The sequence below is a fragment of the Embiotoca jacksoni genome, unplaced genomic scaffold (genome assembly GCF_022577435.1).
Source record: "Embiotoca jacksoni isolate LCO1_2020_lvr unplaced genomic scaffold, fEmbJac1.0.p SCAF_8, whole genome shotgun sequence".
Lineage (NCBI taxonomy): Eukaryota > Metazoa > Chordata > Actinopteri > Embiotocidae > Embiotoca > Embiotoca jacksoni.
This window is the reverse complement of record NW_027185436.1, coordinates 6,073,633-6,100,595: the sequence shown is the minus strand read 5'-3', so window position 1 is coordinate 6,100,595 and position 26,963 is coordinate 6,073,633. Positions and strand designations below refer to the sequence as shown.

General features: G+C 43.4%; 1 protein-coding gene across 2 annotated transcripts in view; it reads left to right on the top strand.

Moving 5' to 3' along the window:
* Positions 1-26,919, top strand: part of LOC138191609 (rho guanine nucleotide exchange factor 28-like) — a 37,862-nt gene extending 10,943 nt beyond the window's left edge. Inside the window, exons 9-39 of one of the 2 annotated variants that reach the window (XM_069138511.1) lie at positions 462-508; positions 1,029-1,122; positions 9,258-9,379; positions 9,551-9,933; positions 10,805-10,979; positions 11,483-11,594; positions 12,756-12,798; positions 13,752-13,841; positions 15,254-15,377; positions 16,193-16,337; positions 16,597-16,652; positions 18,074-18,131; positions 18,782-18,920; positions 19,112-19,242; positions 19,327-19,467; positions 19,912-20,162; positions 20,239-20,364; positions 20,459-20,576; positions 21,030-21,284; positions 21,373-21,449; positions 21,549-21,727; positions 21,908-22,005; positions 22,174-22,371; positions 22,781-22,912; positions 23,156-23,289; positions 23,367-23,414; positions 23,880-23,984; positions 24,120-24,284; positions 25,004-25,255; positions 25,360-25,720; positions 25,873-26,919. In XM_069138511.1, coding sequence (XP_068994612.1) covers positions 462-508; positions 1,029-1,122; positions 9,258-9,379; positions 9,551-9,933; positions 10,805-10,979; positions 11,483-11,594; positions 12,756-12,798; positions 13,752-13,841; positions 15,254-15,377; positions 16,193-16,337; positions 16,597-16,652; positions 18,074-18,131; positions 18,782-18,920; positions 19,112-19,242; positions 19,327-19,467; positions 19,912-20,162; positions 20,239-20,364; positions 20,459-20,576; positions 21,030-21,284; positions 21,373-21,449; positions 21,549-21,727; positions 21,908-22,005; positions 22,174-22,371; positions 22,781-22,912; positions 23,156-23,289; positions 23,367-23,414; positions 23,880-23,984; positions 24,120-24,284; positions 25,004-25,255; positions 25,360-25,720; positions 25,873-26,060 — 4,547 coding nt within the window. In that variant the 3' untranslated portion in view covers positions 26,061-26,919. Of the gene's footprint in view, positions 1-461; positions 509-1,028; positions 1,123-4,322; positions 4,572-9,257; positions 9,380-9,550; positions 9,934-10,804; positions 10,980-11,482; positions 11,595-12,755; positions 12,799-13,751; positions 13,842-15,253; positions 15,378-16,192; positions 16,338-16,596; positions 16,653-18,073; positions 18,132-18,781; positions 18,921-19,111; positions 19,243-19,326; positions 19,468-19,911; positions 20,163-20,238; positions 20,365-20,458; positions 20,577-21,029; positions 21,285-21,372; positions 21,450-21,548; positions 21,728-21,907; positions 22,006-22,173; positions 22,372-22,780; positions 22,913-23,155; positions 23,290-23,366; positions 23,415-23,879; positions 23,985-24,119; positions 24,285-25,003; positions 25,256-25,359; positions 25,721-25,872 lie in introns of those variants that run through there. The other variant, XM_069138512.1, reaches the window with a different exon arrangement.
* Positions 26,920-26,963: the final 44 nt, after the last annotated feature.

The window sequence follows — 26,963 nt, the reverse complement described above, 5'->3', positions numbered from 1 at the left end:
ACAATAAGTCAAAGACAACTAAGGTCTTAGTTGTGTTTTCCTATATGTTATATTTTCTCCTTTCTCCACCTATGCTTTCTTTTTCTCATCTTCCTCTCTTGATTTCTTCTTGTCTCTTCTAACCTGTCTTTCCTTTATGCATCCTCACCACTTCCTTCTCCTACATTTCCTGCCTCTATATTTCCACATGACCCCGGGCCACTAATACCACCCAAACACTAATTTCTGCATGTCACTGCTTTGTTTCTGGTAAGTGATCATACATCGTGCCCTTTGATCTGGGATGCACATGCTAGTTAAATGAAAAGAAAAGGAGATCAAGGCCACACGATAAAAAAAATACCCCGCGGTTATGAAAAGAAAAGCAAAATAAGACTTTTACATGGTATCGTTAAAAACTGACAAACATCTGTGCTCTTTTGAAGTTTAATGGCGTCTGAATATGTTGTCTCCTCTTTCAGTGCTGTATCCTGACATGAATGGAGGAAACTCTGCTGTGGAAGAAAATGTAAGTATTTCATGCAGGACAGTGATGGATTTTTGTCATTATAATTCAAACACATCGAGAAAGAAAAGGCAAAATATGACCAGAATATGATGGGTCAACTATGAACTTAAAAGTCATTCACTCCCCGTGAACATCTGCACCAGCTCGTTGCACACTGTGGTCACGGCTCGCTTCAGGCACTGGCTTCCCCCTCAATGCTCCACATTGTTTCCCTCTTATTGTTAAGGTGTCAGAGTTGACACCTTGCACACGCCACTGAATAGCTGACTTTGTGAGCGGTCAAATGTGCATTTCAATGTTTTGAGAGGTGTGGTGTGTTCACATGATTCCAGTCCTCCAATAGGACCTGTTTAATGTGCTACAGATGGTTACCTAATTGAGTTCCCTCACACACCTTAGGCACTCGCCAAACACTTGTGTTTTTGTGCTTAGTTCTTCTCGTCTTTCAGTTTTTGTGGTGTGCTTTGCTGCTTAAAGTGAAAGTCTTACTGTGGAAACGTGCATGCTGTTTTGTGACAAGATTGCCAGTTTCTTCGCTGAGGACTACGAGGAGCCGCTGATATTTTGCCTGAATGAGGAGGACGAAGAGGACGACCCATTGCAGTCTGACTTTGGTAAAGATTTTCTTTCACAGAAGCCTGTTTTTAGATCTGGTTTTAATTTTAGAGCTTGCGGTACCTCGGCTACAGATCATGTTTTGTGCAGACTGAAACTGATCATTGTTTTTTTTGGGTGCTGTTATAGTCACAGGAAGTTATCCAAGTAGCTTCGAATCATTAGGTGAGTCCAACAGCAGGAAACATCTCCTTTCCTGAGCAGAACTTGGAACTCAGCTCTAATCCTCGACTATGGCCGTCTACCATCCCTGTAGGATCACATTTCAGCCCTCCTTTCCCCCTCTCCCCTTCTCTCCCCCCCCCTCCCCCTCCCCCCCCTCTCTCTCTCTCTCTCTCTCTCTCTCTGGAGTTCCTGGAGTCTTGTCACTCTGTTTTCACAGTTATTGTGGCACTGCAGAAGACTCCTTTAATGTGACATGTAGGGAACACCAGCTAATCCTGAGTCATCCCGCTTCTGCCAGCAGTGACAGGCGAGCTGAAATGAGCTGACCCCTAACGAGGTGGCTGAAGGTGGCATCACTCTGATCTGCCTCTGGACGGGAAGGGAAGGATTTGAGAGTGGGAACATCCTGTGGGTTAATAATTGGCTTCTTGTATTGCTGCAGAGCGGACTGATTCCTCAGTATAAGAATGCTGTGGTCACAAGCTGAGGCTTCAGGCTTTATAATACTTGGCACTGGACATCTCCAATCTTAACGTCCTGTGGCTGGTGTAGTTTTCCATGCTAAATGGTTTAGCCATTTGTACTCAGTATGTGTATCCGTGCATGTGTGTGTGTGTGTAGTCTTTGGTGACTGCCTATCCATGACCTTGTTCAACCCCTTCAAATGCCTTTTGTGGCTCAGATGAAACAACATTGGACACTTGAACACTGTTTTCTGCAAGTTTCCCTTCAAAGCTTGACTGTAAAAGCAGCTCAGACTGGAAATGACTCAGGTTTCATATGTGTCATTCTTCTGGGATAACAATGCTAATTTTTGACCCTTGAAGAATTTAAATGCTTCACTAGACATTCCTGAGCTGTCAGGCATCACGAACAACTGGCAGGTTTTTACATATATATATTTTTTTTAGCAAAGTAGTGAAGGTAATATTGTGATTTCAGTCTGTTTGTTAACACATGCAATATGGCAGCTTAACTGGAGGAATGCGTCATCAGATAGACAGATAGAAACTGTGTAGCCAGGTCTTCAGAACGGGATGAGGAATTTTGAGCGTAGCTGTCATGTTCCCCCTGTCCTCTTGATGTCACCTCTCCTCTCACCAGTTCATATTACTGTAACTTCACTGGCATGACCGTAATTAGATATGATGTAGCAAGAGAAGGATTTCCATTGTTTACAGTATAAATAGACACATTTTGAACTTTTTAAGGGAAAAGACAATCGTTCTCTTTGGTTCTTGCTCCTCCTCTTCCCTCCCCTCCCCGTCCTTTTTCCCCATGTCTGCCCTCCTAATGCCCCCAATATTTAAATACCACACCCAAAACACACACTTGCATCCAAATACCTACATACAGACACACACACAGATTTATAGACTCCCCCCCCCATCCATCCTCCCAGGTCAGCATTTTAATGTGAGTTTAGTGAACAAATAGCAAAGGCCACTTCATCCTGAGGAGCTCTGCTCTCCACAGCTGAAGAAAGGAAGGAGGTCGCTGTGTGTCTCTGTGTGTGTGTTCACTTGTGTTTTTGAGAGGAAGAATGCAGTAGGGAAGAGCGCTCTAAAGGGGGCAAGGGGTATAGGGAAGTGAAAAAAAAAGGGGTGTTTGTGGCTGAATGGGGGTTGCCAGGGCTTTGCTGAAGGCAGTTTTCCAGCAGCTTGTTGAAATCCCCAGGGAGAGGAGAGTAGAGGAGTGTTAAAATGGTGTGTGTGTGACTATGTGTAATGGGAGAAAAAAGACAGAGCGCTAGAGAAAGGGATTTATGATATGGATAGTTTGGCAGGGTGACAACAGACGATAAGTGCAACGCCAGGAGTGCCAACAAGAGTCTCCGACCCCGACTGAGAGATCTAATTGGAGAACGGAAAAAAGGATTAAACCTCGCACAGACCCCACAAAGGCAGCATTAATGTTCACCAGTACAGTGCCAACACCCTCTACCCCCTTCCCCCCCATGCACACACACACACACACACACACACACACACACACACACACACACACACACACAAACTACTTTCTATAGTCACAGTGTACCTCTTTTTTCCTCCTCTGTGTATATTCTGCCTACAAAACCCTTCTCATCCCCTTTTACTCTCTTTTTTTTTTTTATCGCATTCCTTCATTTATGTGCATGTATAAACCCATGTTTGGCCTCTCTCCACAGTGCCATTGTCTGATCTGTCTCTTAAAGCCCCTTTTACCATCCCATTTCGCCAAACTTTACTTCAGCCCTCACTGCTGCGAATGGTGCTCTGTGCGCCTGCAGGTTGGCAAGAGGAGGAAAAAAGGAGGAAAGAAACAAGATGGAAGAAGAAAACAGCAGCAGCTCTCATTGCTGTCTCCATGGTGAGGCTGCTGACCTGGCAGTCCGCCCCCCTCCTTCCCCCCTCGTTTTGGCTTTGACATGCTAAAATATAGAGAGAGAATGGAGTGATTGAGAAGGACTCTCTTCAGATGTGGCATTAGGCATGTTTGAGTTGCTTGTAGGTGCGTGCTGGAGTGTGCAGCTCTGCAGCCCGCTATATCTCAGAGACTGGTCATGAACTCACAGGGTTAATGATTTCCCCCCATGTCTGAGACTCACCTCCACTAAGCTGTCTGCCTTCGTGTTTGTCTCCGCTGCAGGTTCTGAAGTCACTGCTATGTTTGACTTTGTCTCTCGCTGTTTCTCTCCCTCCTTCGGTCACTCTTTCTGGCAGTCAATACCCTCCTCCCCCTGCTTCTGTCAGCATGTGTTGATCTCTCTCCTGCTCACTCAGTACTGTGTGGTAGATGAGTGACTGAGGGAGACACAGAAAGACTTAAAGAGACTCAGAAGCTGGAGGACAGATTTGAGAAGAGCACTGAGAAAACACAGGAAAAAGTTGTAGACAGAGAAAACTCCAAAAAGGGGCAGAGACATAAGAGAGACAGGGCTCAGTCCCGGCTGTGTTGGACAGTTGGTTCAGAGGGGGAAGGGGAGGATTTTAGGGGGAGGGGTGGCTGGGGGAGACAGAGGGGAACATGCTGGCTCACTCCTGAAGTGTCAGAGTGTCTGCAGCCGGGCTCTGGAAAAAAGGAGAGTAGAGTGCTGCTGCTAAGTTCGCAGTCTGCTCAGCCATGTGGGAATGGATGTAATTTGAGGCACCGCTCAATTTATTTATCGAACACCTTCAGCTGTTTGGATGAAGATTGTCTTTAACAGTGAGAATCATGGATTCTGATTCAGACTCTCCTTTCAACTACTCCTGGCCTTCATTTCCAAAGATGAGGATGCGCAGGAAGATGGGAAAAAAAGGTAACACAGTGGTAGTGAGCTGACCTGAACATCTATTTTGCTATTTTGCTGTTGTTTTACGTTGACAGTTATAGTTCTGAGTTTCCATAAATATTGACCAAGTCAATTTTCACTTCATGGATTTCCTTGAGTTTCTGACATGTTGATGTCTGCAGTGTTTGACTGACATGAAACACACGCTGATTCATTTCAGAGAGAGCTGTTGGCTTTTCACACACAGATTTTATTAGACTGTATTAAAGATGGCAAATGCAGGACTTAACTACTGCAAACTGTCCTCTTGGCAGACATGTTTTACCATTGACTGTGGAACAATAAAGTTAAAATTAGACTGTTCCCATTACACATTCTTACTCACAGGCTTCCACTGCAGCACAGAGACAGTCCCAGTGAGATGTTTGCCAGTGATGTAACCTGATATCTGACAGTATGTTGGGGAATGTCAGATGCCCACTCCAGGCTGATTTGAGTGTTGTTGTTTTTTTGTGTGTTTTTTTTTTTTTTTTTTTGTGTTTTTTTGTGTTTTTTTTTTTTTTTTGGGGGGGGGGGGGGGCTTAAAGTCACATCTTGACTTCATCAATGAATCACATCAATGAACACTGCGGAGGAGTCTTGCCCTCATGTGACTGCTGGGGTGCACAGCCTAATATGTGCCTTCACATGCTGAGGCTCAGGCACCTGCAAGCCTCATCAGTTTTTGTTAAGGTGTCGCTGAAAGTGTAATCGGTGCTGAAAATCTGTGTTAGCCTCGGTTTATTAGGAGAAAATTAAACCCAAATCAAGTTAACACTGGTGCTTAAACTTGGCATACAAGTTTGTTGCTTCATTGTTAGTCATGGAAGAGCTAAAGTGGATGCTTAATCTAGTGAAAAATGAAACCAGAGTGGTCAAACAGCTCATTGCTTGCGTGCAAGTGACTGTGTGTTTGTTTGGAGAGAAGAAAGAGAGAGAGAGAATGGGAAACAGAGGGACAGACACAGAGGAAGATCATGTTACTGCCACGGCTGTGTCATGGCTCAACTCCAGTGGTCTTTTCCTCATCTTTCACCATAAACCTCTGCAAGATTATCCATGTTATTACTTGGTAATTGTGATTGACATCTGCAGATTTTATACACACAGCCTGTCTGAGCCGTTCCTCCGAAGACCTGAAACAGTGGCACTACATAAACTTTTCAAACTGACCATATGTTCTTCAAGTGGACTTTTTTCTTTTTTAGAAGTCAGATCTGGTGGAACAATGCACCTGCAAAGTGAAATGTGATTTCAGGTGCGCTGAGGCACAAGTTTATTTCTTCACTCTGACAAGTGATCAGTGCTCGCTCCAGCTTTACCTCTTCCTGGACCTCTTGGGCCGGGTGACGCATTAAAATGTAAACACAATGGGAATGTGATGCCTGAACCGGGATATTTGACCACACGTGTCATAACTCAATTGCTTTAATGATTTAAACGGCCTGAACACTGAAGTTAAATAATTACCTCTCTCTTTTTTTATTTTTGAAGATGATACCACCCTGTGTTGTGATTCTTTTAAACTCGGCTTGTTATTTTTACTCTGCTCCTCATTTCTCTCAGCTCTCTCCAAAGTGATGGTTTTTTGGTGTGGTGCTTACAAACCAACTAACATCATAAAAGAAGGGACAGCATGAACAAATAACCCTTTTATACTCATAATAAACATGGCGAGGTGTTTATACATTTAATAATCATCATTAAGTGTTTATCTTAAATTTTTTGTTTTGACATTCAGCTTCTAAAAGGAGGGTGAACCTTGAGAAAGAGCCTTTGTGACAGCTCTGCTTCCCCGTCCTCTCCATCCTGCCTTCCTCGATTCCTCTCTCCCAGAGGTGTGCATGGGTTGAAGGGTCACTCTCTGTGTTTAACTGCCCTGGTCTGGAAACCTGGCACTGACTGCTGTCTTTGTCTGAATCTCTGTAGAGCTCCCGGCCTCTCTCTTTCTCTCTCTCGCTGCTACTCCAAGCCCTGCTACTGTATAGGGTTGGCTCTCACTCAGGGACACGCTCTGAATATCACATCACTCCAAATATACCTTCTGTGTGCAAAAAACCCCTATATAAATAGCCCCACACACTGCTTTGCCTTTCTTAAAACCCTCTTTCAAGTGGCAACCTGCAGACAGCGCTCTCTGTCTCTGCGATAAAGACACCTTCCCCAGCAGAAAGATTGATTTTGTGCAGCTCTAATTTGTTAGTAATATGAACTCCCTGCCTCTCTGTTATTCCCCCAGTTAACTAATCTTAAACACAGATCACACTGCCTGACAGTAATGTTCACTGAGGCAGTGTTTATGGGTCAGAGGTGTGTGAATGATTGAGCCCATGGCATCCAGCTGTGGCTTTGGACCCGGCCCAGAACCTGAACTATTAGGCCTGTCTGTCAAGGCCCTGAAGTGGGTTTATATGAAAAAGTATCTGCTTTCAAACAGCAGTTGACCCAGATCCAGGATCTGACCCCCTCTGTGGATATGATGTTGGATGATAACTAATCCTATGCTACAAACTAGAGGGTCTAATGTGACTTTGTGCTGCTATTGCGGATTTAGATTCAGGTTCATGGACAGTATAATGTTTACATGTGGAACTAAAAGGTTCCAGACATTTTTAACAACAGGTTCAAACATGTTTCTTTTCAAGAGACACTTCGAAACTTTGGAGGTTCAGGATTGATGTGGACTGCTCTCTGTATGTGCTTCAGCTTGAGTTAATTCATTTATATTTGATGTGGATATAACAGGACTCATCTGGTGTCCTCATCACTGTCTGCCTCAGTCCCTGTTACCTCTCAGATTTATTGGACTCACCGCCTACAGGAAGCACAGCCAATTGTTGGTCTGATTTATGCTCTGTTACAAAACGCTGCACGTCTCTCTTTCTACTCTGCGGTGCTGGCAGCCTAGAAACGATGGATAAACTATGGATTTGATTTTTAAAGAAGACCTTTGAGTCTCATTTTAATAACCGCTGGAAGAGCTGAGGTGGAAACAGGAGTGACAAAGACAGGTTTTTGCCAGGCTGGCACCGCTGGAGGCATGGCTTGACCATCGTGAGGTGAGACCGTCATTAAGGGAGTAATAATATAACTGAGCTAATGAGGCTGCCTCTTCTGGTTAGAGTGACAAGTACTGCTCCAGCTGCTAATGTGATTTGATTTTTTTTTTCTTCAAGTGAATGTTCAATAGAATGTGAAATCTCTTATTTAATGCTGCAGTTCACATAAATAATGCAGTTGTATAACCTTTGATCCTCTGAATTTATCCACAATTTATTTCTGTATTTCTATCTGTGGTTTCAGGAATAGTTAGGGGTATGTTCTTTATTTTTTTATTGATGTAGTTTTGTTTGGCCGAGTTATGACAGACCAGATATGACTGGAGTTTGACGGCCTAAAGAGTTCAGATGCTGAAAAGATCCGCTGCTAAGCTTTTGAAGTCAATGTCTGAGTAGAGGCTATACCTTTCTAGATTTATTTTCACTGATGGTCAACAGTCATACAGCAAAGAGTTCATTGTTGTTGAAACAGAAGGACTTCACTTCCCTGATGTTAGAAGAGACTGCTGGTTTGTGTTTAACTGAGCTGATTTTGTCAGCCTTCTGCGAAGCTGTACAACTTTCAAATGAAAGACAGAAGCGAGATAGTCAGTGTGGTGCTGAGATTGAACAATGTATGACTGAAGACAGTGTTGCATACCGTAAAGCCCAGTGGAAACTACTGAAACTTCATTAGATTTCACAGTAGTTTGTTACAAACACCCAAGAGTTTGAGTTTCAAGGTTCAATCTTCCCCTTGAAAAGAACAGATGACTGAGCAGTCTCAAATCAAGATCCATTTAGAAGCTGTTTTGGAACTTTTGGTCATCTCACATGAGCTTCATCAGCAACTGGAGCTTGCATATTTTAAATGTTCAAATTTCCATTTTTTTACTGAGCATTAAAACAACTTTTTGTCCTTGCAGGCTTTAGAGTTGACTGTCTCCATTTTGGGTAAATAAGCCTAAACAATATTGAACTGTAAATGTCTCATCAAAGGTTTGTCGATGTGTGTGCTGGCACTGGTAGCTTATTTGTTTATGCGTGTTTTTTTTGTTTTTTTTCTTGCCTGAAGTACTCTCTAAGAATTTGTGTTGTGGAGAGACTGTGCTTTGTGCAGGGCAACATCCCAGAGGGAGTCGTGTGTGTTTTGAGAGCAGGAGTGTTTTCCCCCTGTTTCACAGCAAAAAGCAGGCTACTGCTCACAGTGCCTCCACTGTGTTGGAAGGGTTCCTCTCAATGCTCAATGTGTGCTCACCGGGAGCTATTTCCACTCACCCACTGTATCGAAAATGGCAGGGTGGAGAAGAAACATGCGTCCACTCACAATTTCATGCACACCCATTCACGTGTGTGCAAAGGACCATTCAGACGAACACATACTCTCATACAGAGGCTCTTGGTCCAGAACAATGACATGCAACTGCCCAGGATGTCTATGTCACTTCCCGTGTTTGTGAGAAGTTATTTGGTGTTGCTGTGGAAACCAAATGTAATATTGAAAAATCCCCCTTCTCTCTCTCTCTCTCTCTCTCTCTCTCTCTCTCTCTCTCTCTCTCTCTCTCTCTCTCTCTCTCTCTCTCTCTCTCTCTCTCTCTCTCTCTCTCTCTCTCTGTGGCTCCCTCCCTCTCTGTAGCGAAAAGCCAGTCCATAAGGGAGAGCCAGGCCTTGTCCCCAACGCTGGCTGCAGCTGCCAGACTGTCAGCGATGATACACGGCAAAGACCAAGTGTACGCCAACGCCATGCTGGTGGACCAGGTGAGTCGGGCTGAATTAATGTTTCTTTCTACGCAGTGTAAGTAAACATGTTTTAATGTATAGCAGTTATATGAGCTATTAGTCAAAAACAGACTTGTCGCACATGAAAGGCGCCACAAGTTATCTGGTGAAACAGTTCCTTCTCACCGCTCTCTCACTATTCTGTTCCAGGTTGATGACGCTGACATCAAATACCGCTCTCCAGTGGAAGAAGAGGTCAGCCCCGCGTCCCACATCGGCAGCTCCTGCTGGGATTCCTTCTCCGGGATTCCCCCTGATTCAGGGAACTGCTCCCAGAGCCGGCACCCATCTTCGCCCCACACTGGGCAGAGGGGGATCCAAGGCCCCGGCCTGGAGAATCACAGGGAGCCGTCTCCCCGCATCTCTCCCCCCTCTCCCTTCGCTTCCTCCCCGTCTTTTCCTTCCTCTCCCCTGGCTTCCGCCCTCCGTTTGTTCGAGGGAGCACAGAGGCGACCGGCACAGACGTGCTCGCCAGTCTCTCCTGCTTTGATTCACAGAGGATGCAGCTTGGCCGAGGCGGGCCGGGGCCTGAGGTAGGACACTGTTGCTGCGCTGATTCTTGAATTAAAAAGCAAAGGGTGAACTAGGGTGTAATTTATATTTTTAACAATTAATGCAACTACCTCACAATGTTTTCTATGCTTGAGTGAGAAAACAAACACTTTAACCAACTTCCTTTCTTTATTGAAAAAAATATAATCAGTGCAGCAGAATATTAAACCTCTGCACAAGTTTAGAAATGTGTCATGTGATCTGGCTGATTTGAACTACAAGCAGTCCTGTGTTTAACCCACACTAAGACAACAATGTATAATCTGTTTGGCCCTTCAGCAAAATAATTGTTTGACATTTCGTGCTGTGATTGGAGTCAGTGAAGGTGTAGAAAGTGACAGGAAGCCTGAATACAATCGAGCTGTTTGTGTGTTGAAGTTGCTGAACATTCCTTCCAGTTTCCTGAGGTGCAAAGGCCACACAGTGTATAAATTTACCCATAATCACTGTCCATGGTGATTATTAGGTCATGGAGACCAACTGTCTTGATCTCTGCATAATAATGCCGCTCACCATGAGCCAGTATCGTCTAGAGTTTAAATTCTGTCACCTACGTGGGCCTTTGACCAGCTGGTGACATTAACATTCTCTCAGACTTGATTATTATGACTTTAATCTGAACAAATCTGCATATGCCTCAGTAGTTCAATCTGGTTTACAACAGGGGTCTGAATACAATGTGTTTCTCTACAACTATACTTAGAAAAGTGAGTGTGTGACACCAAGACTTTTAACTTCCGCCAGGATTTTTAAGGTCTACCAGTTTGCTCCTCAACATAATGTGTAATAAAATAGCATATACATTAACAAACCACAAGATCATAACTGAGGCACGTGTGTGTGTGTAAATAGTCCTAGTCTGGAGTGTGACAGCGGAGAAGAGGACATACTGGGACATTCCTACCCCTGCTCGTCCTTAAAGCAGCAGTCCATTGTGCGGTCCAGGTTGGGAGAGGAGAGGGACTCCTTTGACACTTCACCGGATTTTAATCGCACGCACTTCGACAGCACGCTCAAGTCCACAAAGGTACACAAACTCATCTCCATGTATGTTGAAGCATATTTGGCTTGAGACAGAATGTTAACAGTAATTCCTCTCCTGCTGTGTCAATGTCTTTATCCCAAACAGTCACTATGTTGCCCTACAGACAGAAGATTTAAATTATTATACTTACTGAATGCCTACTTCTATAAACACAACTGTTTGGCTTCAATTTTAATATGGTCTCTTTTCAGTTTAGCGTTGTCATTCCACACAAATAATGTCCTCCATTGTTTTCTGTATCATACTTTCATTCAATTCCCAGGAGGATTTAGAGTAAAAATACACCACAGACAGGTACAGCCTGTCGGACAGACAATCAATAGTAGATAAGACCACACTGTCGACCGATCAATAATGCGGACAAAAGGTCAGAGATATGTGGGCCCGCATGATTCTGCTGCTCTCCAGGTTTACAGGACTAGACCTGTGAATGTCTGCTTCCTGCTCTGTCTGATCTGTTCGCTCTCATTTGTTTTCTCACCCAGAGCCCAGAAGAAGCCGAAGTCCGTCTGCGCTCCTACTCTTACTCCTCCCCTAAAGCCAAACCGTCACGGCCGCTGCTAAACCGAGACGCAACCATTACTGATCTGGCAGAAGGTAAGTGAACTTTGACCCCCAGCCCCTTTGCCCTGTAAGCTTTTGGTTCTCAGGAGCCAGCTGAATGGACAAATGTGCCACATGTCTAACAGGGGGAGAAACTAGACAGGTGTCATAAATCAGCTGAGGCTCTCCAAAGTATTATGTGTGTTAAGTATCAGCTCCGCTCATTAGGGCGTTTGGGAGTAAATGCAAGTGTGCAGCGTTGAGATGATGCTTTATCCTGTGTGTAGATGGTGCGTTCAGCGGCAGCGGTCGTTCTCTACTTCAGGCTTTATCTCTTTCTAAATCCCTCTCTCGTCTCAACCAAGATAGTAAGTAGAAGAACAAGTCAAACAGCAACTTAGACACTGCTGGTCGATCGGTGGAAGTGTTTCAGTGTGTTCTTCTGCTCTCTGGTGAACAATGGGACAGACTGGTGATTATCAAGAGCTGCACAATTAAAGGTCAAATATGATATCTTTATATGACTTGATAAAAAAAAGAATATAATTTGTACAAGACTTAAAAACTTGCAGTAAGAAACGAAATCATTTTGTTGTGAAATGATTTTCCCGGATGTTTTCACTCCATTTTGCAAAAAAGAAAAATATTTTTCATTGTTTTCCAAATTGTGCAGTTCTGTATTTGTGGTAAGATTACATTTTTGGTGGTGAGCTTAACACTCGTACTGTGCACAAAACCATTGTCTCGGTAAGGAACATATTGATTATTATTTGGAATTGTCCGGTGATCAAAAACAGACTTTCTCCAAAGCTTGATGTTAAAAATTCCCCTCTAAGTAATAAAACAATCCAAAAAGTAATTTATATGATATAATGGCTGACAAGAAGATGAGGGTGGCTTTGGAGAAACTCTTCGACTCCTATAGATCATCTGAAGGGTACATTTGGGTACATGTTTTGTTTTATTCCTGGCTTTCATTTTTTCCATCTTAGCTGTCATCTGGTTTTTCGAGGCAGGACTCGCTGCTGTGTTTGTTCTTTCTCTGTCGGGGTTGGTTGGATCCAGACTTTTTCAATGATCCCTGCATTTGGTTTAATCAGGGCTGATGGTTTTTAACCCTCTCAGCTGATTCACTTAGAATTGACTGTAATATCTTCAAATATATTCGTGTTTCTGGCTCACTCATTTTCGTTTCCTCGTTGTTCTACGTTGCAGAGCAGAGAGCTTACAACCTGACTGAGACGCCCAGAGAAAAGAGGTAAAACCACCGTGTCATGTCTCAGGCTACATCCTCTCAACTGTGTCGGGCTCTTGCTCAGATGTTCCTCCCTTTTTAGGCATCGGTGGTGACCAGCGGTCAGAGGCTGGCTTAGACGAGACCCGCATCTGTATGTGTGTGTGTGTATCTCCAGTGTTAAACCTGTGGTTGGGGTCTGGGTGTGCAGGATGTGACATACTTCCTGTTGCCAGACTGGAGCCAGAGTATTCTCTGATTGCAACCTCAAAATAACCCTGAGTAAACAGCACTGCTCAGAGCTTTCTTGGATGTCCGACCTCAGAAACATTTTGCTAATTTCTCGACCACATCAATAATACTGAATTTGTTGTATGCACATATTGTAGTATTTATCTTGTAACAATCATTCTGAATTAACCTTTGATTTACAAAAGTAAATTACAAAGGTTGCTTCTTTAGATTTCATTTCATAAATGCCACTATCAATATTAATTTTATGGCTAATTTCATCTGACTGCCTCATAAATTCATCATGTGCTAATATATTTTGTTTGCTAATAACCATGCATTGCTAACAGAGGAAACATTGTCGAAGATCACATTAGGCAATTAAATTATCAGATTAGATCCTTGGTTTATTGTATTAGAATAAATCACATTAATATTACAATATTCACAACACCAGTCTGATCAAACTCACCAACACTTTTGTCCTTCACAATATCAGCATCCATCCAGTAATATTAACAAGATGTGGACATTGCCTCTGCTTTAAGTGTTGGCTATTATATTACATGGTCTACTAAAAGCATATGTGCCCATATGTATAACCAGTAGTCATCTTAATTTCCATACACACATCGTTAGTCCTAGAAATGGTTCGCAGACTCTAATCTTAGACATTATTAACATTTAGAGTTACCTGATGAGCAGAGACACAACAACGTGGTCTGAGGTGTTTTATATCCTCGCAGGGTTTTGGGTTTCCGTAAGCGGGCCCAGTCAGCAGAGGAGGAGAGCAGCGCATCGCTCCAACACCTCACCCTCACAGAGTTCCTCAAAGAGTATGTTTTCATCAAAAACGGCCTCACAGTCATGCATGTGTGCCATAACTCATGCTAACCCCGCCGTAAAAACCATTCCCATAGCGCATCCATTAACCACTTAGATTTTTTTGCCGCTGCATTGTTTGATGTAGGAATCTGAAGAAGTAGATTGCATTAACACTTTTTGTGTCGGGTCACAGTAGACGAGGTGCGAGGCTGCTCCTCTTGTGCATGAACGTAGTCCTGTACAGTGTTGTGAGCGGGGCAGGGTGAAGCTATAACGTTTGTGAATTCCTATCCCAAGTTGCATCACTTGATCGCTTGTGTTACACATATTTTTGTCACCACTGGTATGTGCGCATTTGCAATTTCACCACTGACCTGAAACTTGAGCAGAGGGCAGACATCAAAGATTGTGTCACATTTTTGTGGAACAGAAAGATGTTGCAGGGACCCGAATGAGGTGAGTAGGGGTGGTGGTGAGCGGTGGTGGTGGTGTTGACGGCGAGAAACTTGCTTGTCTTACACGCGTCATCAAAATGATCAAAATGTGCGACGAATGTTTTCCCTCAGAGGCCTCAGAACGTCAAAGTAGAACTCGGTGTTGACAGTCTGACCATGGGGGACGAATTCACGGTGCACAACCCCGCACATGTCAAAGAAAACCCAGCTGGTTGGGCTTCTGACCTGGACAGCGTTGTTCTGCCCCTCTTGCCCTTGCCTGGCTTGCTGTTTTATTGCTGTAGGATCTATAAAGCCTTTCAAAGATCTCTGTTGCCTATTTCCCAATTTTGATGGAAAAATCTGATAGGCACTCTCTGCTCAGGTCCATGGTAAAATCACAAATGCACATCTACCAGTGGTCACAAAAACATGTGTAACACAGATGCTGATGTTGATCAAGAAACATAACTTGGAATACTTTCTCATGAAAGGTTTTGCTTCCCGCTGCTCCATGCGCATTTCTGTGCTGCTCCCCATTCATGTGTAACAGTAACTTTTAGATCGCAACTTGTAGGTTTGATGTGATATTGCATGTTTCTCTTCTTTACGTCCTGTTATTGTGGCCTTTCACCTAGAATGCCCAATGTAACTAGCATTAAGTTGCTGTAAATAGTTGACACATTATTAATTGCATTTTGCCAAGGTCACACTATAAATAGCACCCACTAGAGTCCATAGTGACTTCCAAGCATGCCAAGCATGTTGTTAAGAGTAATAATCTGTAGACCAGGGGTCCTGGAAGACTGTCTGGACATTCCTTCATTTCAGCATGACACCAGTGCACCTTAACGCTATTAAAAGTACTAAAATAATGACCTGTTTTATACTGAGTGTGCATGTTGGATCAGATTGCTGTAGTCTTAGACAGGCTAAAATCATGTGAGGAGTTGTGATTGCTTCTGACTGAAATGTTCACGCTGAAACAGGATCGAGGATGAGGAGTGGGATAAATACATAATCCCATCTAAGGTTGAGTCAGAGAAGTACAAAGTCAGCCGGACCTTCAGCTTCCTCAAGAGCAGGATGTCCAGCACCCGCAGTAAGACCAAGGTGAGGCAGCACTTTGTTCCAGTGGAAAATATGATTCTTGCTGGCTAAGATTTCCCCTACATGTGTTTAAAATAGGATTGAAAATCCCTTTAGTTGAACTTTATATAAAAAATAAAAAAAAAAAGAGAGAGAGCTGAAAGGCTTACCAAAGTCATGCTGTAAAAAGGTTTACCGCCTCTCAGACAGCCCAGGTCAGGATTCCTGTGCTGGGGGGCCATTGTCTGAGCACGGTGCCTTTATTTGGCGAGGGAGAAAATTCGCGCTCTTCAGGTCTTAGCAACGGGACACAAAAATGTTCTCTTACATAACATGCGGACTCCCCTCCACACAGCTTGAGGAACCAAAACACATTCCCGCGTATACCCTTAATCTTATGAACACGTGTGCATGTGTTTGAGGACATGTTTCTATGTATGTGCAGACACACAATGCACATGAAACGTAAAAAAAAAACAAGCACACACTCTTAGACTTCCTCGCAAAGTTTGATAAGAAAACAAACATTGCTCTATCGCACGCACACACAGAGGAATCCCCCTAACGGCCCCCTAAGGATAAAGCACCATAACAGCAGCCGTCCCAGAGGACCTTAACAAAGTAAACAGAAGGGCTCACTCAGAGGCCCCTTTATCTCAACTAACTTCACTTTAACAGGTGTGTTTCAGCAACAACATGGCTGCTATATGCCTCTCTCTGCCTACTGCTCAGAGTCCTGTTATTTCTACGCTGCTGATTTACATGATATTGTTCCATCAGCTAATCAGTAAACGTCAGATCGATGGGTGAATTAAAAATATTTTCGACGTGTATTTCAGGTAAAGGGGAAGGAGGTGAAGGAGGGAAAGGAGAAGTCGGGCACTGCTAATGGACACCAGTTTGTTCCCGTGTCTCCATCTGGTCCCGCTCTCTGTGTGGCCTGTGATAAGTCTGTTTCTGGGAAGGAGCTGCTGCAGTGCTCCAGTGAGTATTACGCTGTCAGTATTGTTGTTTTATGTCCTGCAGTGGCTGAACTGTTTAGGGTTTGTTTAAATCTCTTCGCACGTGCTGCCTTGATGTTTTGTTTAGTAGAAGTCATGAAGTCAGTTTTATTTCTTCCATGAAGTCAACACTGCTGGTGAGAAAGGGGGCAGTTTGACAGCCATCTGGACACGGCATTAGGAGATGTGGTAATCCTGTTTATTGTCAGTTAATTTATGAAATGATCTCCTCTTGTCTGCAGACTGTTTCCTGAATGTCCATAAAAACTGTCGAGAGTCTGTTGCAGCCTGCGGAAAGGTAAGCATCAACATCACCCACGTAATTTGATCTCAAAACCACCAAGCAAGTACAAGGATTTCAAAATAGTTTAAAGGAAAAATTCATTCTAAATGACTTTGAAAAAGCAGCTGTTAGTGACAGACAATGCATGTCTTTGTATTTAATGATGCGTTTTTCTCCTGGACATGGAGAGGAAACCAGGTACAAATACTGTGGTGTCATTTCAAGATATTTGCCAGAATGTCAAGTGACATGCTTCTTCTTTTCTTTTCTTTTTTAAGTTGTATGATTTCACAAGTTAATGAGTCAAGAATTTGTCCATCATTACAGGAGCACTCACACCAGTTACACAATCAGTGCATTGCACAATACATTGTACACATATAGGTCAGGTACTCGTCATCGTTAGGACTAGTCAGTCTGTATAAACAGACCGCGTCCTTGTGCTCTTGCATGATACAAACATAAATGTGACACACTCGCAGAAACACTCTGCCCTTTATGAGAGGAGGAACTTTTTCATAGTTTTAAGTGTTTAAGAAAGTATCCCTGTGAGAGCCATTGTAGTTCTTACAAATCTGTTTTGAGAGACTTTTTTGGTCCTATTACAGGGCAGGTACTTTCCCAGCACAAGAGGAACTATAGTGATAGTGTGTGGTGGTTGGTCCACATCCAAAGGGGAACTGTGGCATTATATCGATCTCCTCAAAGCCAGTCTTTGACAAAACCAGTAATTTTACCTTTGTTGCTACTCTACCGCTGCCTCCATCGGTTGCCTTATTGCGTGACCTTAATGATCTTTTAGCACATTAGTATAGATCTGAAATGACACCACAGTCACATAATAACACAGACAAACCAATCACGGTCGAGGTAGACCAACATCTCTGGCCGCTGTATAGCTCTGCTAGCGGACAAAAACTCTACAGGTCTCCTTTATGTACACAATTAACTAAACTGAAAATCTGTAACTCTTAAGTTGTGATTATACTATTGCTAATACTTTGGCTAATAAAACTCTCCAGTCAATGCTTCGATCCATCATTGTAAACATAACCTTTTGGGGTTCTTAGTAAATGTAAAAACTGATGGTGTCCACACGTGCTGTGTGGCTGCCCAGCTCAAATTCGACTTTTGTTGCCGGTCATTCCTTTTGTGTCTCCTGTCACACCATGCTTTGATGTCCAACACAGGCAAAATGCCCAAAAACTACATAAATCAGTCACTGAAGTAGCGGCAGACTGAGAGGAAGTAGGTATTGCAGGAAGAGTAAATTCCATCGCTTGGTGACAAAGGAGCTCCTGGAATGTGTTGAACATCACAAACTGGTGCTGTGACTGATGATCACAACATCTCAGTGCGTCTTTCTTTTTTATTTTGCCATAAATTGACTCAAAGTTTACTGCTGTTGATGTTAATATGATTCCGTCTTTACCCAGAAGCCGCAGGAGAGGAATGCATTGCTGATGAAAAGCAAGACCATGTCTCTCCCACAGAGTGAGTCCCCCCCACCTCCAATCACCAATAATGTCCTCCCTTGGTCTTTGATTCACTTAGTTTTCATCTGGCCTCCCTTGTTTGTCCTGTAGTAGATTAAGTATGCCATTGCCCCCCCCCCTCCCACCACCACACACACACACACACACACACACACACACACACACACACACACACACACACACACACACACACACACACACACACACACTCTCTCTCTCTCTCTCTCTCTCTCGCTCTCCCTCCCTTCCTCCTTCCCTGTTGTTTTTTCCCTGGTAAAAAAAAAGTTAAATTTTAATCTCCCTCTGTGGGGGATCTAGCCTGGATTGTGTTTATGTGTGTTTCTGTGATTGAGTTCAGGGGTTGATTGTTTTGTTTCTCTTTCACTGACATGATAATTTTATTTCTTGATGTAATATGTGTCTTCACTGTTTGATATCCTCACAATCAGCTTTAATGATCACAACATGTCACAACTGTTGGCTGCATGCCCACTTCAACATTGAAAGATTCCAGCGTCAGATCTCCTCACTGTTTCGTGTTTCATCGAAACACTAAACAAACACTTGGACTATTTATCTGTGGGGTGGAAAAGCCTCTAAGCTGGTACTGATGCTCCTGGTTTTGACTCCTGCTGCTCTTCCCTTTAGACTCGGTGAAGGACAACTCTCCGGCTTACATTTTCTCTCCATCGTCCTCCTCCTCCTCTTCACTTCCAACGATGCCCAGAGACAAAAGAGAAACAGTTGTTCCTCTCGCCAAAAGCCTCTCCATCTCTATAGACAGCAGGTAGGTTGGTAGCGTTGCATACATCAAGGCAACACTTGAATTTGGTCATTTTTTTTAAAGATCACCACCAATGCAAGACAAAAGTTAAGATTTGACTGCAGTCAGTTTAACTCAACTTTACATTTTAAATGTCAATTAAGTACATTGAGTTCAAATTTTATTTCATTTTATTTAACTTTGTCTCAATGCAGACGGCTGAGTGACGCAGCGGGGGCGGACGGTGAGTGCGGTGTGAACGCTTGCTCTAACAGCTCAGTGTCTGATGAGGGAACCCCGGTCCCAACGACTCCCCCGTCCACCGACCCACCAATCGCCACGCAGGGTGAGGAACAGAGACTTTCATGCACATATCAGTTAAAATAGTGATAGAAAGGTAAAATCTTGTTCATTATTTATGTTCCTACAGATGCTGTTGATGCTCCTCTGCTGAGCGACCTGTCAGCTGACCTGCTGGGATTTGATGCAGAGTCATGGAGTCTTACAATCTCTCCAGAGTTTTGCAGGAAACATGACAGGCACACAATCAAACGACAGGATGTCATTTATGGTGAGGCCTTTCGCTCTTTCTCACTTTCTTACTTTCTATCTTTTTTTCACTATATGACATGCCTCATTGACAAATGTACTGTATATGTATATATATATGTGTATATATACATATATAATAGCTTTTTTAGTAGTCACTCAAACTATTTGGCTGATCTGATCGCATACACTGTCCACACTTCCTTGTACAAGGTTCATAGCATTTGTTTATTTCTATTAATTTCTCCAACAGATGTCCTTTTTTGCTTTTACACAAAGAAATGTGCTTCTGTACAACATGAATGGCCAATCTTACCTCTTGTTTGTTAAAATATTAAAATCCTGTCAGCAAAAATACGCTTGTTGTCCACTGAGGTTTATTGTCATGCTTTGCTCATCTCGGCCTGTAAACAGACACATTTCCACCGGATATTTCTTATAATCCACTTTCGCTGCCCTCATCTAGAGCTGATGCAGACAGAGCTGCACCACATCCAAACCCTGACAGTCATGTCGGAAGTGTTCAGGAGAGGCATGCTGGAGGAGCTGCAGCTGGGTTGGGACTCTGTGGCCCGGATCTTCCCGTGTTTGGACTCTCTGCTGCTCTTCCACAGGAACCTCTTCAGAGCGCTGCAGGAACGCCAACAGGCTGAAACCCAAATCGAGAATTCACGGAATTACCTCATCCATCAGATTGGAGATATACTGCTTCAGCAGGTTGGTGAAGATGGATTCATGCACGTAAATACACACAGATGCAGCCCGGTACTCAGTATCTGATGGTCTCTCTCAGTTCTCAGATGAAAATGCGGAGAAGATGAAGCAGGTGTACGGGGAGTTCTGCAGTCACCACATCGATGCTGTCAATGTTTTCAAAGAGCTGCAGCAGCAGAACAAGAAACTCCAAAACTTTGTCAGAGTAAGCTCTTGTTCCCAGACCTCCTGTGTTTTTATTTCACTAGGATTTTTATAGTATAATGTCTTGATTCAGCAGCTTCTTTCTCTTTTTACAGCAACAGAGCAATAACTCTCTGGTCAGACGGAGAGAAGTCCCAGAATTCATCCTGCTGGTCACTCAGCGCATCACCAAGTACCCAGTGCTGCTGGAGAGGATATTACTGTACACTCAGGGTAAGTCAGCTCTACTGTGTCCCATGCAAAACTACATACACACTGTAACTCTTAGGTTTGTCACGTAGTCTGTGGAAGCAACAACATAAATCACAAGGCACATGTCATTTTTTCCATTCTTAAATCACTAAATGTTAAATTGGTAACATGATCCTGAGGATGATCTTCACATGAAAAGTACTAATGTGCAATTAAATGATTAAAGCATATAATTGACTAGTTTGCATTCTTCTTTTTTATGATTAAGTAAGATGTTGCTGTTTCACTTTCAGTTAGCAGTTAATGGTTGAGGAAAGATGACGTGTATGAAATTTCTATGTAAGCAGAGAGCTGGCATGTTCTAACACTTCTTGTGCCTGCACTGTGAATTTGTGCACCATGTGTTGCATAATGTATTGTTTTTATGACCTCTCCCTCACTCTTGTTACACTGAGCTTCTGTCTCTGCCCGCAGAAGGAAGTCAGGAGCACTCCGACTTGTCGAGGGCTCTGGCTCAGATCCGTGACGTTATTGCGGCAGTGGACCTGACTGTGAGTAAGACTGAGAGATGTCAGGAGCTGCAGGAAGTACTGGCCCGGCTGGAAAACAAGAGCTTTGCCAAGCTCAAGAATGGCAAGGTGTTTCGCAAACAGGACCTGCACAGCAAACACAGGGTTCTGCAAAACAAAGGGCTGGTCTACTGGAAAACTGCCACAGGACGTCTGAAAGGTGTGAAGGAGCTCATCTTGTGCCACTAGTTATTTTGTTTTGTTTTGAGACAATCGATCTACATGTGTCTTTACATTTCTGTTTTCAGATACTTTGGCTCTCCTGCTCACCGACGTTCTGGTTTTCCTACAAGAGAAAGACCAGCGCTTCATATTTGCTGCTGTGGTAAGCATCAACCCAAACAACACTTTGAAATCAGAGACACCAACTGTCCACCTGTCTCTCTCCATCCTTTAACCCATTTCTATGGCTTCACTCCTTCAGGACCAGAAGCCTCCAGTAATCCCTCTGCAGAAGCTCATTGTGAGAGAAGTAGCCAATGAGGAGCGAGGGATGTTCCTGATCTCTGCCTCCTCAGTGGGGCCAGAGATGTATGAAGTTCACACCACCAGCAGAGAGGAGAGGAATGCATGGATGAGACACATCAGACAAGCTGTTGAGAGGTGTGTGTATGCATGCATATATGGTTCAAGTCAAGTCCACAATTAACGTGTGTGTGTGTGTGTGTGTGTGTGTGTGTGTGTGTGTGTGTGTGTGTGTGTGTGTGTGTGTGTGTGTGTGTGCCAGGTTAATGTGTGTAAATGTTTGCCACTCATTATCTAACCTACTGCTCTACATGGTAGTTGTCCCGAGGAAGAGGAGGAAGAGGAGCGAAGTGCTGAAACAGAGGAAGCCCGGCAAGCTGCAGAAGTGAGAGTTCAGAAGATCGCCAAGTTCCAAGGTAAGAAAATGAAGTATGTGTGTACCTGTATGCCAAAATGCTCTATTACGTGTCTTTTAAATATTTCATTTGTTGATATTATATGGAGCTTCAGAAACAGCCAAAAGTCTTTCTGTGACATAAACCATAAACAAAACAAATCCTTATCCCGGTGTTTGTTTTGTGTAGAGACTCTGCTGGGTCAGGACCAGCGGATTTGCAACAGCCTGGAGGAGAAGTTACAGCTTTACGCTGAGCTGTCAGATTTAACCCTCCACTCGCCAGAAGCTGTACCACACCGCCACCTGCTGGTACAACCAGCTCAGTATACGGACAGTGAGACTCCGCGACAGGCCTCCTCACTGCTCACGGCCGCACTCAGAGAAGGTAAGAAAGCTGAGGTGTGGCCACACACTGAATGTCAGAAGCCTGGTAAAGGCACATGATTACGACAAGTGACTAACCTACATAAGTCCTCCTGCTGGGGGCAAATCCACAATAGGGGAACACAAGGAGATTTTGGAGGGAGATGGCAGGGCCAGGGGTGCGGGACTTTTGATCAAGCACGTCAGCGCCACACTAACAAGGAGATGCCGTATTAAAAAATGTTTTCAATTAAAACTGAGTATTAGATTCATGAATGTCAGTCATTTGGCAAATTTGAATACAAAAAAGGTCTGTTGGGATAATCCTAAAATTGCAACTGAATAGTTCAATGAAAGTGATATGGTGTACTTTAGGTTCATAATGTTACAGAATAATCATGAGTTTTGGCAAATATTTGCCTCTTCTGCAGCGGAGAACCTGATAACCATTACTCAGGCCCGCGACTGCCTCTCTGCACAAAGTCAGATCTCTCCTGTCCGAGGACCAGAGTGCTGCAGCTACAACAGCCACGGCAGCAGCATCCAGGAGTCTCCCTCTGAACGTGAGTCACATACAGTACACGCTGCACCTCTGAATGATATTTTGTAATGTTAGCCTTTGACTGCCTACTCACAATATTATCTTACTGCTTCTGTATGCTGCTGTAGCGAAAAAAATTTCCCCTCGGGGATTAATAAAGTAACTACCTACCTACCTACCTACTACTTGACGTTCACTGATGTGGGGGGACCAAACTGCACAAATATGTGTTACTATGTGCCTTCTCCTTTCCTTGTCCCTACAGCGGATTATCTGAGCACGCTCAGTATGAGCTCCACCTCTCTCGGATCAGACTGTGAGTTAGCTGGGTCGGACAACGTGCTGTGGAGCTCAGCTGTGGAGCTGAGAAAAGGAGACACCAAAGGGACGCTATTAAAGGTTCGGCCGCTTTAGTTTCCCCTGAGCAATGTTTGTTAATGGATGCATTACTGTCATATTAACACACTGTTCAACAGGTGGCGGAAAGTGTCCAGAGCCTGACTCAGCTTCTCTATAGTCTACAGGTGAGAAAAACACATGTCTCAGCTAACTGAATGAGTCAATATCTGGATGGAAAGGACAGAGTTAACATTAAGTACTGGATGTAAATTAATTCAAAAAATTCATAATAGACATATAATACTAATAATACACATATGAGATCAGAAACTAAATCTCTAAAGAACCTTTAATCTGTTCTCTGTGTTAATTAGTAAAGAATAACAACACAGTCATTTTACTAAATGGCAAATATGAAATCTATTTTCTTTTACTCTCAAAAATACTGGGTAAACTCAAAATTTTGTTACCTCAGATATTTTAAATCTAACCTAAGTCGAAACCAGAACATTTTGGAGATCCCAGAAGATATGCATTCAAGAAACTGAACTCCGATTTAAAATTACTGTCAAATTCAAATAGTTCATATGACAACTGTTCTGTTACAGGGAGTAACTTGAGTGTGATCAGGTGTCTCCTCATGTTCGCAGGCTGCTGTGACCCTCCAGGATAGCTGCTATGAAGTCCACAAACTCCTTCTCCAGGAGGGAGAAAGACCTCAGCTGCGAACCCTCACCTCCCTCCAAAGCAGCCTGGTATCAGCCACATTATATTCATACTAAAATAAATATGATTTTTTTTTTTCATGCAAACCCATACCAGTAGAATTCAGTTGCCTGTTTTTGGAATAGTGACACAAATATATTAAACAAGTTTCTCTTCTTGTCCAGGAGCAGGAGAAGCAGAGGAGTATTGATAAAAAGAAAGAGGATGTAGAAAAGAAGGGATTGGAGAGGAAGAAAGAAGAAGTGGATGAGGTGCAGAAACTCCATGTGAAGCTGAAACAAGAACAGCAGCGCTGGGACAAAGAGTGTGTGGCCAGAGAGAAACAACAGGTGAGTCTCATGCTGATCTTCTCCAAGTGTGCTTTCATTTGTCTTTCCAGTCTCTCTGTTTTCACTCCATGGCAGTTTGGTATAACAGTACCAGGGTTAGTATGGTGAGTCCACGCCCATACCTTTAATCTGTGCCAATTTTTAATCAGATCACATTTAGTTAAAGCAGTCAAAACAAAGGCAAAAAATAGATCATTACCGAATAATTGATAGAAACATTTTAGGTTTCAGTGACATAAAAAGTAAAGTAGTTCACATGTCAGTGAAACCTGTGTCACATGAATCCATCTCCCCTCATTTGATATTCATAGTTTCTGATGCTATCAGGTCGTGACGTGCAGAAACATATAATGTTATTTTGTGGTGAAGTGTTGTAACTTCCTTTTTATCTCGCATGGGAATTTCTGCCTGCTTTACATAGATGGAACATTTTCTGCCACCTACCTCAGTTTGTAGTTCCGTTATTGCTTGTGCCTACATTTGGCAAAATGCAAACACACACAGACAGACAATAAAATACACTTAGAAATGCAGAACAAATTGCCAAAGGCTGTTGAAAGTTTTTTTAAACCTGCAAATCTAAATTATAATTTGCATGCAGAGAGCTGAAATTGCAAGTACATTCTAAAGATTTTAATCCCAATCCCAAAACAGAAATGTAACAAGTCTATTGCAACTACCGCCATTTTCTGATAAGTGTAATCCGTACATGCTTCCAGAGTGAGCAGGAGAGCGTGCTGGAGCAGCGGGAGCAGCAGTGTCTCCTGGAGGCCGAGCGGCTGCGTTGTGAGCGGGAGGAGTTGGAGGCCCAGCTGATGGAGTATCAGCAAAACCTGGACAGACTGAGAGAGGGCCAGAGGAGCGTGGAGAGGGAGAAGGAGAAGATCGAAGCCCAACAGAGGCTCCTCCAGGGCTGGAAGCACAGCCGCCAGAGCAGCCTGCCCGTTACGATATCACTGGATGGATACAAGGTATGAGAGACAAGAAGGTGGAGGTGTATTGAAGCAGAAAGAGAGTGTGGACAAACTGCTAAACAAACTATGGCACCTTTTTTGGTGTTGCCTCCATGTCCCAGGTGCCCACCCACAGCCGCTCAGGCAGCCTGGACGGTAACTGTTCCGTGTACGAGAACGAGGCGGCTTTGCTCGCCTCGCTCCAGCAGAACCACCTCCACCAGCCCACCACCAACAACCATCACCAGCATCTGCTCTCCATGCCGAGGAAGAACCACGACGGCCCCCTGCACAGCTCCGGCTACACCGCCAACCTCGGCCTCAGCGCCAGCATCTACAACAGCCTCAACACCTTGCTGAGCCAGACGCACATTAAACAGCCTCTGGACGGTCTGACGTACCCGAGCTACAGCAACAACCACGGCTGCCCCCGGCCGCTCAGTGATTCAAGGGGCCCTGCACAGCAACAGAGGGCCAACAACAGTACGGCTTTTTTCTACATATGAAATCATACACGTTTGTAAGAAACCACATTGTGATTTCTGATCTGTTTCGTGCACAAAGAAAAAAAAAAAAAAACATCATCCAAAACCTGATCTTTGTCTTGAGAGTTCTTCTTGTTCTCCTCCCACCAGACTTCAACCCACTGCTGGGCAGACAATCTCCCGGTCCCTGGAGGTCAGAGGTCACGGGTCACAGGCTTTACGAGAACGACTACTCCTCCTCCCGCTCTCTCACCCCGCTTCTCCCCCCGCAGGCTTACCTCTCTCTGGAAGGACAGAACGGGGAGGAAGGAGGCGAGGAGAACATTGTTTACCTCTGAGGAGAGAAAACAAGCAATGCAAGCTGCCTAGTGCATAACTGGACAAAAATAGTAGCTTATGTATGTGTGTTTGCATTTATATCCATCTAAATGTGATGGATCTAAGTGCTATTTTTAAATCCTGAAAGTAAAAACAGACTGTACAGTATGTGCCTTTATCAGTTTATGTGCTGAACTTTAAAATCATTTTCCTCCAGTGTGATCAAACCGTTGTGCCTTTTTGCAAACAAGTTCTTTGCAAATCAGCTTTTCTTCTCCATGTTTTTACTTCGACTATAATTCTTTTTAGTATCAGTTGCACTTGTTTAATGGCGGAGGTACTTTCATGCTACAGTTTAACCCTAAAGCAGCAGGAAGTCAAGACAGAAATACTGATGTAATCTGAGCACTTAAAAGAAAATGAAAATCTGAGAAGCCATTTAAGCCCTTCCCCGAACGATGTGTAGCGTGCTATTATTTCTCCGTGAGATCTTTAATAATATTTAAGAGGGATTGTGAGCATCTACAAGATGGAAATATACTGACATTATTGTATTAATAGTAAATATTTGTATAGTTTTATGGAAAGGCTACCTATGCACACGATGTTGGAAGAAAATCATCTATTCCCATCTTTATTTTTCTCACTTAAGTGCCAAAAATCTATCTAAGCTATCCAATACTGTAATTGATTTCTGTAAAGAGTGGGTGTATTTTTTCTGTTCATTGCGTTTTCTGATAATTTATTGCCTATAAATTGCTTCATGCACTGTCAACATTAATAATGTTTCTTTTTGATATGTGTTGTCTTGTAATCGTTATAATCAGAACTGTGATGTGCCATATTAATATTGTGTTTATAAAACTATTGTGGCAAACATCTGTTTTTAGTGTATATCGCCTTGTGTAAAACACATCATCAGT